Source organism: Vitis vinifera, chromosome 17 (genome assembly GCF_030704535.1).
Source record: "Vitis vinifera cultivar Pinot Noir 40024 chromosome 17, ASM3070453v1".
Taxonomy (NCBI): domain Eukaryota; kingdom Viridiplantae; phylum Streptophyta; class Magnoliopsida; order Vitales; family Vitaceae; genus Vitis; species Vitis vinifera.
The window spans coordinates 83166-95813 of NC_081821.1; the positions used below are offsets into that span (position 1 = coordinate 83166).

General features: G+C 34.4%; 2 protein-coding genes across 4 annotated transcripts; one reads left to right on the top strand and one right to left on the bottom strand.

Annotated features, from left to right (window-relative positions):
- Positions 1-3312: 3312 nt before the first annotated feature.
- Positions 3313-4905, top strand: LOC104878678 (uncharacterized). 3 transcript variants are annotated; one of them, XR_009464595.1, is made up of 5 exons: positions 3313-3409; positions 3503-4140; positions 4235-4372; positions 4663-4747; positions 4826-4905. XR_009464595.1 is itself a non-coding variant. In XM_059734113.1 (4 exons), the coding sequence occupies exons 2-4, from the start codon at positions 3739-3741 to the stop codon at positions 4663-4665; spliced, it is 543 nt and encodes a 180-aa protein (XP_059590096.1). In that variant the 5' UTR covers positions 3313-3409; positions 3503-3738; the 3' UTR covers positions 4666-4899. The 3 variants fall into 3 exon arrangements, 2 of the variants coding, with proteins under 2 accessions (XP_059590096.1, XP_059590097.1); XM_059734113.1 differs by having other exon boundaries at positions 4663-4899; XM_059734114.1 differs by lacking the exon at positions 3313-3409 and having other exon boundaries at positions 3416-4140; positions 4663-4899.
- Positions 4906-7267: 2362 nt separating this feature from the next.
- LOC104878293 (protein FAR1-RELATED SEQUENCE 5-like) lies at positions 7268-11780 on the bottom strand. Its single transcript, XM_059734107.1, has 4 exons — positions 11685-11780; positions 7669-10078; positions 7509-7577; positions 7268-7384 (listed from the first exon to the last, which is right to left on the bottom strand). Exon 2 carries the CDS (start codon positions 10073-10075, stop codon positions 8048-8050), a length of 2028 nt encoding a protein of 675 aa, XP_059590090.1. The 5' UTR covers positions 10076-10078; positions 11685-11780; the 3' UTR covers positions 7268-7384; positions 7509-7577; positions 7669-8047.
- Positions 11781-12648: the final 868 nt, after the last annotated feature.

Consider the following 12648-nt stretch of genomic DNA (forward strand, 5'->3'; position numbering starts at 1 on the left):
AAGGAATTTTCCATGAAAATAATCATTTTTGAAAAAAAAATTACAATCTAAATTACTTTTGAAAATATTCATTAAATTAGTCTTTTGACCCCATCACCCCTATTTCGTTATTTATTTGTTTGTTTATGTTAATATAATAATCATTAATTATAGTTTCCACATACAAAAAATAATAAAATAATATATGAGTGTTACTTTGGCTCCCACTGATTTGATGTATATTTCTAAAGTAATATAGATTTAGATTTTTTTTTTCTTTCTCAAAAAGTGACTTTTATTACAAATCAAATAAAACAAAAGAGTTATTTGATTAAAACGATATTTAAAAATCTAATTTTAGAAATTTAATTTTTTATTATTTATTTATTATTATTATTATTTTTTGTAAAATTATTTTTTATTTTAAAATTTATATATAAATACTTGAAATGATAAAAAAAATTTAACATTAGAATGGATTATTTCATCTTTAAACGGATTAAATCTACGGCGAAACTAGAGTCGATGACTATACCAGTCTCGTGGAAACCACGGTCGAGGACTATACTCTCTAATTTTGAGGCTCGGTACACTAGTAGAAGTAGCAGCCGTTAAATACTTAAAATGTATATAAGAAGGAAAAGTCTACAATACCTCCTTCGGTACCATGCCTCCATTTTTTTTCATCCATTGGATGAAAATGATTAAATCTCAGCCATCCAAAATGAAAAAGAAAAAAAAAAATTTCAAAAAAAATTCTCCCGGGTACCTTCCCCTCCCGTTCTCTCCCCCATTCGGCATCCTTTTCCCCTTTTTCCCCCCTAATTTGCTCTCTTGCTCTCTTCTCCTCCATCTCACGCATCCTCCATAAGCCAACTTCCTCAGCTCACCCGTTTCTCGCCCCTCCATAGTTGGGTGTCTCGCGCATCCTCCATAGCCGACTTCCTCAGCTCACCCATTTCCCGGTCTCATCTTTGTTTGCCGACTTCCTCCATAGCTCACCCATTTCCCGCTGTCATCTTTGTTTTCTCTCCCTTTTCCCGTTTTTCTCTCCACTGATTGTCCACAGTTGGGTGAAGACAACGGTCGGCTTCAACCGGGCCAACCTCTTCGAGGCCGACATCGTAGACCTTATCAAAGACGTCTCCACAGCTAGGTGGAGACCACCTTCGCCGTCAGCCGGGATCAAAGACGTCTTCACAGGTGGGTGGAGACCACCATCGCCGTGAACCGGGCCAACCTCCTCCAAGTCGACGTCTTGACCTCATCAAAGAAGTCTCCCTCAAGGACCGCGAGCTCAGGATTGTGGGCGAGGTCGGTGCCAAGATCCGAGTCTTAGACTTCATTTCTCCCGATGTCCAGGTCAGCTATTTTTTCTGCTAGATTCTTCTTCTCGAAGATTTTATGTAAATTTTCTGAATTTTTGCTTTCTCTCCCCCCTACCCCTGCATTTTGTCACACGGAGAATTTCTGTGGAATCTTCATAACCCTTGTGTTTTCTTCATATTTTATATTTTGTTTAAGAGGTGTAAGGGGGTGTTTTCAGGTTCTAAATTTAATGGTTTAAAAACCCGAATTGAAGACGTAGCTGGAAGAAGAAGAAGAGGACGTGTAGTACTAAGGAAAAGAAAGCTAAGAATGACACAATTGTTTGTTACTCAAAAGGCGCTTGTATCCTAATTATTTGGCGAGTTCTATATAAAGGGAAAAAAATGTGAGTAGTAATTATGTGTTTTACAATATTGTGTCCATTATATTTCATGTTTTTTGTTAGATTTATGGATTGATTACATTATAGAAAAAGAGTGTGGTTAGATTATTGAACATTGAAAAAAATTTGTATGTTAATTTTGTCATCATTTTAAATGTAAAGATATTTAGGGAGGATGTTGTAGTTGTAATGGTATTTGTATTTTAATTGGCATTTGGTTGGTTGTAGTAAGATATAAAAATAAAATTTATTGAAATGTGAAAAAAAACTTATGTTGAGATAATGTGGTGGTGAATGTATGTTTGATTTATTATATTTGAAATCATATTATAAAAATTGACTTAAATGCTTTGATTTAATTTTTAGGAGCGAATGCGATGGTCTTGAAGTTGTTAGAAATCCAAAGAGGCCTATCGGCGCTTGGATACATTACTAGTAAGGGAAAATAGAAATATGTAAAATAATATGTTTTTTAATTTATTTTTTGTGGTTGTTATTGTTAAATTTGTTTGAAATTGTTTTGTAGTAACGATCAATTAGCCATGATGAAAGAGAAGGACAAATGAGTGAAGATAAATGATGATATAAGGAGTAATTTTGCTACGTCTAATATAATTACATTTTAAAATAAGAATTTAAATTATGTGAGCAATTAATGTAGTTGAGGAAAAAATTGGGCATCAAGTGGAATGCACTTTCAAAAGTAGAAAAAGAAAATTTCATGGCAAAGTCCAAAGAAAGTTCAAAACAATATTCACTTCAAAAGGGTGTGGTTCCAAAGGTAATTTTTTTTTGTAATGAATATTTAATTTCTTTACTTATGTATTTGTTGGAAATTATATTAATGTAAACATGTTTGATATTTGTGTATCTTTTCAGTTATATCTTCAGACTCGATGCTCCCCCGAGCGAGTTATTAGAGTGATTGAAAATTTAGAACCAAAGCAAAAGGCAGCCATAGAAGAAATAGGATTTGGTAGCCTCTTGCAACTTCGATGTAGGAAAATTGATCATGGGTTATGTCTTTGGTTGATAAATAGTTTTAATCTGAACACTTATATGTTACAGTTGTATAATACTTGTATCAAATTATCCCCCATTGATGTTGAATTTATTATGGGATTGAGGGCAAGAGGGTTCAAGATTGGCATGAACAAAGATGTTGGTCATAAGAATGATTTATGTAAAAAATATTGTGATAAAAAAGGGCGATTGCCATTAGTGATGTTAGAAAATCAAATTAGGGAGGATAAAGAGGGTGGGAACGATTTTAAAGTTCGTTTTGTATTATTTGTGTTGGGTGCATTATTGTGCCCAACAATGAAGCTTTTTGTGAATCGCTCTTTCTTACATCTTGTGGAAGACATCGATTCAATAAAGAAGATGAATTGGGCAGAATTTGTGTTGTCCTATCTTGTGCACGGGATTGAAGAGTTTAAGAAGAAACAACAAAGTGGGGTTTACGGTTACTTATTGTTTTTAATGGTAATTAATTTACATCATAGTGAAATACGATTTTGTTTTAATATAATTTATGAACTAACTATATATCTATGTCAAATATACTCGTAGTTATTCTACCACGAGCATATATCCTTTGAAGAGAAATTCCTACTGCTATATACTCGACCTTCTCCTCGGATTACTGCTTGGGGAGATGATGAAGTATTGGACAGGAAACGAAGATTGAAAAAACTTGGTGGATATGCAAATGAGAATGTAAGTTATAGTTTTGAAAGTCGTTTACTATTGATTTAAGTTTTTAGTGATTTAAAATCTGATATGTATTATATTTTGATGAATATATTGTAGCTCAAAATATGGGTGATAGAAAATGAGATAAGGGATTGCGTTGATGGAAATGCAACGACAATGGCGAGTGAGAATGAGGACGATGAGAAATTTGTATCCAATCTGAACAAAGATGTTATTAAACGAGTAAGTGTTTTACAATATTCATCGTGACTATCTATATTAGCATTGAACCTTTGTATTATGATGTTATTAATCACGTTCGTATATATCACTAGGTTGATGGTGGGAACTTAATGGAGATGGATAAAACCTTTCAACAATTAAAGACACATCTACTTGATATGGCTTATGGTGCAAGTAGTAGTAGTTGTGATAAAATTTTGGCTAAATTTGAGGAGAATTATACTCAAGTGAAAGGTCTCTTCCTTAGGTCAAGCGGAAAACCTTTGAGAATGCACGAGGAAGGAACGAAGAATGACATGCTCTCATGCGAGAGAAGTTTGGAAGATACGAACAATATGAATGTGAATGAACATTATCTTCACACTTTGTCAAATGAGAAGTTATGCACCGAGGACTTGAATGAAAAGAATGAAGATGCATGTGCTACATCAATTGAAGTGCATATCATTCCAGACGAAAATGAAAATATTTTACCACTTCCAATCAAAAGGAGTAGAAGAGATTATGGAAAGGTATGTATCATATAAAAGAAAAAATTATTTTCTTTACAACTACTTAACCATTACATAGTAAATAGATGTATGTTACTGACATTTTCCATATTAGGAACCATTACGAGCACTATGTGGTTATCCTAATCATGTCATGAAAACACGTTCATCAAGGGAGAGGAAACCAAGTAAATTCAAGGTCTCCCCGTTTGTACAGAAATCAAGGAAGATGGTAAAACGTGAAGCATCAGAGGTATAATACAAATAGTTTAATATCATTGTTCTTATTTTTTGATACTTAACATATGTAGTTAATAATTATGTCTTGTTTTCGAATTAGTCAATCCCCATGTCCATTCGTGAAGACGTGGTGGATACTCAATCATTCAATGTACTTCAATCTCTTGTCGCTGATTATGTTTTCAATAAAGCGTTGTCAAAAAGGTTTGTCGCGTCTAGAACATTCATAGATGTGTTGTTACAATTTTAGCCTTCATATGCTTCCAATTTACTGAAGTTTGTTTGAACATATTATTATTTTAGTGAGCTTCTTGTTGACTTTGGTCATGAACATGGAGTTCGTGGAGATTTTGCATGCTTACGTCCTAGACAAAATTTGATGGATGTTGTAAGTACCTACTTCATTTATATCAAATGCATCCTATATTAGTTAAATAAATTTATTGAAGTTATTGTTCAACAACAGGTAATAAATTTAGAAGCCTCAAAGCTAAATTATTTTGAAAGACAATTCATAGGCATACGAAGTATAAGATGCTATCTTCCTACGACATTTTCAGTAAGCTCATATTTCTCTTGTTGTTTACTTACATATTAAGTACAATATAGTAATGTTCGTATTATGTTTTCTTATTAGCAAATGATTTTGTGCGGGAGTCCTCATCCTGTTTTCGATAGAAAAACATCCATCGTGAGTAAGTACATTAGTGAATTGGATGATTGCGAGAAGGTTAGTAATTATTTCTAATGTTTAATTGCATATATGAAATTTAGAATAGATATTGTTTTCACCTATAATATAGTAGATTTTTTTTTGCCCCAACTCATATATATTGTTTTTCTAACTTTACAGCTATTTATTCCAATGCATGACGAATGCCCTGGTCATTGGTATTTGTGCGTCATTGACTTCAAAAACTCTTATACCCAAATTTTGGACTCATTACGATCGAAGAATCGAGACAAGTTCCGGTTTCAGAGTGTCAAAACAGTGGTATGCTTCCATGTTTATATTTTTCTTCTATTCTATTTTTTCCTCTTCCATATTTATTAACAGTTTCATAATAAATTAGGTTGAATTTTGTCAAACGTTCTTCAAACTGTATGACATAGGGAAAAATGTCTTCCAATTCTCCATTGATTAGGCTCCTTCGATTCCGACCCAAGAGAATGGGTTAGTATGAATACATAACGGACATTACTATTCTTTTCCTGAGGTATAATTAGACAAGCATTGAATAAGTTGTTTTGCTTTTCTTTTCTCTTTCTTAGGTGGGACTATGGAGTGCATGTCATTAGACATATGCAGAGATTCAAAAATGGTGATCCGATGACGAGCTCCGACTTTTGTAATTCTATGAAAATACGTCGAGAAATAGCATGTGATTTAGTTTTACACGAGGGAAATAGAGAAAAACAAACCATTGTGGCTATTGTTTGTACAAAGACGTCGACACGAGCAATGAAAAAATTATTATTATGATATTTTTTATTTTTCAAATATTTATCATTTCCATATCCACATATCGTCATGTTTATTGGGAAGTTGTGAGCTTCGATGACCATACATTATTAATGATTAAGCCCATTTTATTTCAATATCCAAATACTCTTCTTTCAATATGGTCGTCAAAATGAAATTGTAATATATTGATATCATTCATGTTCGACATGTGTGATTTTGTACGATCTTTAACCTAATCAGATCTGTAAATATTCATTTATCTATGCTAACAATATATAGTTAGTACATTACTACACTGGTTGACGAATGCCGTTCAGCCGGTAAGAACCAGTCCAACGATTTATCTATGTCCACTTTTCATAGGCATACGCATTATTCGTATCGGTTGAGAACATTCCTCATATTTTCAGTTGTGGAAAGTGGTTGATCAATGAAGAAATTGTCTCAACCGGTTGACGAATGATTTGACCAGTGGGAATCGATTGACAAATATAACAAATTGGTTGAGGAATTTGCTCAATCGGTTCATGGTTTTTTAACCAATGGCAACCGGGTGAAGATGGGCATCAACCGGTTGAGGAATTTCCTCAACCGGTTGCGTATATTGTTAATCAACTTCAACCGGTCGATCACGTCTCGAACCGGTCGACCGACTTGGCACACCCGGTTGAGCAACCGGTTGAGCCATTTTTGACCAGTGGCTACCGGCTGAGGAATTTCCTCGACCGGTTGATAAATTTTCTCAACCGGTATCCACTGGTAAAAAAAATCCTCAACCGGTTGATGCACATTTGTTCAACCGGTTGAGGATTTGTTTAACCAGTAGCTACCAGTTGAGGAATTTTCTCAACCGGTTGAGGTAAATCCTCATCCGTTAGCCACTGGTCTATAATGCCTCAACCGGTTGAAGAATTTCCTCAACCGGTTGCCTCCTGCAATGCTATTGTGCACAAAAAGGGTATGATGTGAGTTGTACCAATAACTTTTCACTATGGAAACATTCGACAATGTACCATTAAGTTCAATTATAAGGTTTGAAATTGATGGAAACTGGCATTACAATTTACCTAACTACGATTTACCCATTTTGAGTAAAATCACTAAATTTACCTATTTCATGTGAATTACATCATATTGATTACTTTCCTATAGTTAACTCATAACCACCTAATTGTCAAACTTTAACCACAATTGAATTTAATTAAATCCGCATAATTAACCGTTTTTTTCGACATGATATAAATGAATCGGTTTCTCCATTTACCAATCATTTTATCCCTTGTTATCAATTAAATTATAAATGTAGAGGATATTGCATTCTATCAATCAACTTGACTCTTGATCAAAATTCAAACTTTTCATTAAATAGTTAAGTTAAAAGTACACATTAGTGGAAGTGATAACGTCAACTAATATAAATACTGATTTAATACCTACCATCCCTTACTCCGCTAAGGAATAAAAAAAAGGTTGCATATCCTTTTCATTTGGATATTTGTTTGGATCCCCACCTTCACATGGTGTTGACATACTTTGTTCATGTTGCTGAAATCCTGCTATCTGCACATGCACATTTCATTGTTTTTTTCAGCTATCCAATTCCATTCCAATTAATTAAACCTAATCATTAAATAATGCATAGCTGAAATTCATGTCAAAAGTGTTTCTTCATTCCCGATCTTACATTATTAAGTTCACCCCAATCTATGTACATGTCAGATGGGTCATTCGGCAACTGCTCCCCTAACATTCCCTGCATGTTTCAATAATTAAGTGTTGTCAATTATTATTGAATTATATGTTATCAATGTTTGGAAATTATATAACAAGCCTATTGTACATACATGTAAGGTTGCAAAAATGTCAACTGATGAATTTGTTGAAGGCATCATTTCCCTTTGAATGTCACATTGGGAAGACAAATTAGTTTCCTCCTACGTACTCATAATGCCATCAAAACAATTATGTTAGTCATTTATGTTAATACACCTACAAAAATTAATCTTAGGGGCAATTTTTATTGAATATGACATACCATATAACCCGGCTGAGCATTTTGAGGGATTGTAGCTTCTGGACACTTTCGAATTGTGTGACCCACTCTTTTACAACGACTGCATCGTCTTCCCTTTTGAACATTCATTGCCACTTTGCCTGGATTCCCTTTAGTCTTCACAATATTTGGATCACGAACTTGGTTAGTACCTGTCGCTCCATCTGATGCTATTTTCTTCCTTTCAAATTATAGTTATAGAGTTCCTCCATTCTCGCCGTCAAATTTTGTATTTCATTTTTGGCCTCTATAAATGAAGATGACGTATCTGACGCAAAGTAGGAGAGCTTGTTGCACATCGAACTCAATGAACCATATCGTACAAACCGATCCATGTTGTTATCCGTCTCATTCACTGGTACTGATCTTCTATACACCTTTGCTAACTTTGTCCACCTCTTCATAATACATGACTGAGGAATCTCTTCCAAATGCTCCACCTTCATAACCACCACCATGTGGCAACATGGGATGCCAATTGACTCAAACATCATGCATGAGCATTTTAATGTTACAATATCCGGGCAAAATTGTACTTCCCAATTTAAGTTCGGGTGTCTAAACTTAGATAAGGTGTATGCCCGCATTGAATGATCACTTACAACACCAACCACAAAGAATAACTCAGCATTTTTCATCTCCTCACGAAATTTAAGGAAAGATTCTTTTGTGTATACCGTCGCAGCATGATTTTCAAGTATGGCTAGTTTGGTTGAAAGCACGGGTGAAGAATTGTTCGACTCGAACTCTACCTTTGCCTCGTTTTCCCGTATTCTCAGTATGGCTCTATCAAATTGTTGTACAAACTCATACAGTCGCAAGCGAATTTTTAAGAATCTATTTAGATATGCATTCATACTCTCACACCTTTGTGTGGTTCTCATCCCTCCAAAGAAATTTCCACGTAAATACGCCTCTGCCCATCTTTTACGTTTCCTATATATCTCGGTCACCCAACGATTCTCATTAAGTCCCAAATTTGCAACCATTTCATGCCAAACCTTTTCAAATTCTTTTTCATTCCCCCGCATGAACATGCACCTTGCAAATATGCTTGAGAAGTCCTTAATATGCACATTCGTGAATGCATTTCGTTGCAAATGCCATGCACACAATCGATGACACGTATCGGGTAATACTTTTTTAATTGCCTTACGCATAGCTTTATCCCCATCGGTTACAATAGATATGGGTTTCTTATTCATCATTGCATCAAGAAATGTCTCCAACACCCATTCATATGTCCCAACACTTTCATCTATCAATAACGCACAACCAAATACAACAGTTTGATGGTGATGATTAACACCGACCAACACTACTAGAGGCTTTTTATAGGCATTTGTCCTATAGGTTGTGTCAAATGCTAGGACATCTCCAAAACACGCATAATCCATTCGAGCAGTTGAATCAGCCCAAAACAAATTTGCTAGTCGACTTTCTTCATCAATGTTGAATTTATAAAAAAATGAAGAATCCATTTCTGCCTTTCCACACAAATAAGCCAATGCCGCTTCTGCATCACCGTCTTTAATTTCACTTCTACGCATTGCATCAACGTGATTGTATATATCTTTTTGTGTGAAACCGACGTGCTCATGTCCCCCTGATTGTTTTACCATATAGTCCATAATTTGTGTGGTTTTAACACCTACTTTACGCAAAACATCAACTTGTGCCTTATCTGGATTACTTATTGTTCGATGAGACCGAAGGAATTGTGTGTTGATAGCATCGACCAAATTATGATTATGATCTCCTATAAATTCCTTTACAATCCACTTTCCATCTTTCCTATTCAAGCCTACACGAAATGCAGCTTCACATCCAACCCTAGTCAATGATCGTGGCTCACGCTGTCGCTTGTCATTTTCAATAAACTTTGTCGCTCGCTGTCCTTCTCTAGAACACACCCACTTTCGAGATATTATATCTCCATTCTTGTCTCGCTTCAAATCATCTTTTCGAATACTAAATCCGGCTACTCTAGCTAACATGTTGTAAAATGTTTCAGCCTTATCTATGCGATCGAATTGCAATTTGTAGACTTCTTCATCTGAAATACCCTTCAACACCTTCTGTTTCAAACCGCTTCCACCCAGGTCGTAAGTGGCACCGATAAATGCATCGTCATTGACGACGTCCTCCTCCTTCACTTCAAACTCCCGCTTGATTGTTTTCTCCTTCACCGATTGCATGATCTACATTACATAAATAAGGTAAAAAAATTCCCCAATAATACTTTAACAAATTATCGTATCACTTTTCTATCAATTGATTGCATACTTGAAGATAAACCGAATTCGACAACGTCATCTATTCTCATTTTTGGAAAAAAATTTAGAATTTGATAAATTATAGAACCGGTGTAGACTGCACACGTGATAATTTCCCCATGATTTTCCATTTAAAAGGTCATATGTTGCAAAATTGATACTACTCTGCTATACACAATCATAAGCAAAACTTTTTAAAATCATTAAATATCACTTAAAAATCATTATGTTGAGGAAATAACTTGTGAAAAATGCAAGTGCGACACCAATACCCTCAAAATATGGCATTAGACAATGATCCACGTCTGACATCTATACAGAAACGCACATAATTTAAATTGTCCTTAGACAACCAAGTGAAGTAATAGTTAAGTTCAACTTCGTAGACATGGTTCTCCTGTTGAGGCTAAGGTTGTAGTGCTTTTGGCGGTCCTTGTGCAATAACAATATTTCAGATTGTCCAACTTTTTTTTGGTAGCGGATGGTGTTGTTGGTCTTGATGAGCATAAAACAACAATCGGTTCAATTTTTTGTTTCCTCGTAACCCGAATCTACTATCTTCCCTTGCTCTAAGCTATTATAATGTGGTTGAGCTACAAATTCACCGGATGCATTTTGGTGCTGTTCACAAAATTTGGCAGTGTCTACCGGTTGAGAATATCTATCTACCGGTCGCATTAAGCCGGTCGACCGGTTGTGGAATTTTTTTGGCCAGTAGCTACCGGATGATGAATTTCCTCAACCGGTTGAGAAAATTCCTCATCCGGTAGCCACTGGCCAAAAAAACATCAACCGGTTGATACCCATTCACTCAACCGGTTGAGGATTTTTTTAACCAGTTGCTACCGGTTGAGGATTTTTCTCAACCAGTTGAGGAAATTCCTCATCCGGTAGCTACTGGCGTAATATGTAAACCGATTAGCTAATTGTTTCTTTTCGTTGTTGATTTCATTAAGGCCTTCATTCCTTATCTGAACGTTATAATGTTGCCCTATTTAGGCATACTATGTTAACAAAATTTCCAACATTAATCTTAGTTGCCATCTTCAAGGAGTTTGCCAGTCACAATAATTAATACCTCTCATCCACTTTCTTTAAAAACATGGAAAATGACTTTTATATAATTCTATCTAAAAGCACGGAAGCTTTTGGGTACACCGCCAAACTTATTCCAAACTTACCCCATATTGGGAGTCAATAATACACATTTCTTAAGGTTGATTCTCTCTTTTTAAGTCATTTGAATATGTATTACCCTATCATTTTGATGATGTTGTGATTTTTACAGCCAACATGACTCACTTATATTAACTAAATTAATCTCAACTGTTCAACAGATCACTGATGCATATTACTAACAATGTGCTTTAGACAATCAAAATCCAAACTCTTTAACATCAATACATACCATTTAAAAATCACTATTAGGTTTTGGAAATATTCCCCCATCCATTTCAAAGATGAAGGCATTCAGCTTAAAAAATGTATTATGGATTTGTTTACCTATTCTTTATTGAGTTAAAGATCATACCGTTAAAATGGAAGGTCCAAGTGTGATGCAGCTTGACCTGAAGATTTGTCTTCTGGATGTTTTTTGTGACCTGTTCTCCAACAAATAGCATACCTCGTTCAGATGGTAAGGTTCTTACAATACTAAAACTCCCCCAAATATATAGTAAGATATGTATGTGGTTGGTTGATGGAGTTATTACATTTTTTAATAGGCTGCCACATGTTGAAAACCTACCAACAATGGTACACTTAGTGGTTGATAGTTTGGATATTTGCATCAGTTTTTTAGGTGCCATTAAATATAACATTTATATCAGTTGGGAAAGTCAGCCTAATGTGGATATTTTTTACACCCATTGCAAATGGATATGTGTATAACTTAACAAAATATAAAGGGGATATATGGACTTAATTGATAATATTGACATTTGTTACTGTTGTTTAGCCTATTTATTGTAACTATGTTTTGATACCGTTTCCTACTTACTATATTTTTTCATCAATTACCAATCCTACTTCTCATAAATACACTTAGGATACATTTGTTTTTTTTTTTTGTCTTAAATCTAAATAGACCTTAATTTAACTTAAGTCTAAATAGTACCCAATAGTTTTAAGTATTAAGTTGTTTATTTTCTTTTTGATTTTTTTGATTTTTTTATTTTATATGTAAGTCTTAAAGCAAGTTTCTTTAGGAGTTTAAGTCATTTTTAAAATTGTTTGTTTTTTAACTTACCACTTTTTCTATGACAATTTTGTCTTAATGTCAAATGTAAGGGTTTGTTTGGGAACTTCTTTAAAATAGTTGTTTAAAACAGTTTTCGCAAACAGTTCTCAGTGTTTTTTAGAATAAGAATTTATTTTGGATCTTGGTATGCTTTTAACTTGTTTCCTATGTTTTCTAATATTTCTTAAATTTGTAGTGTGTTCTTTTTAATCATTCTCCATATTTATACAAGTATTTTTTAAACCAACCGTTACAA

Excerpts from the sequence above, each read along its gene's own strand:
- LOC104878678 (XM_059734113.1), top strand. The coding sequence starts at position 3,739 with ATGGAGATGGATAAAACCTTTCAACAATTAAAGACACATCTACTTGAT. Across the intron at positions 4,141-4,234 it reads GTAGAAGAGATTATGGAAAG|GAACCATTACGAGCACTATG; the intron begins GTATGTATCATA and ends TTTCCATATTAG.
- LOC104878293 (XM_059734107.1), bottom strand. The coding sequence starts at position 10,075 with ATGCAATCGGTGAAGGAGAAAACAATCAAGCGGGAGTTTGAAGTGAAG.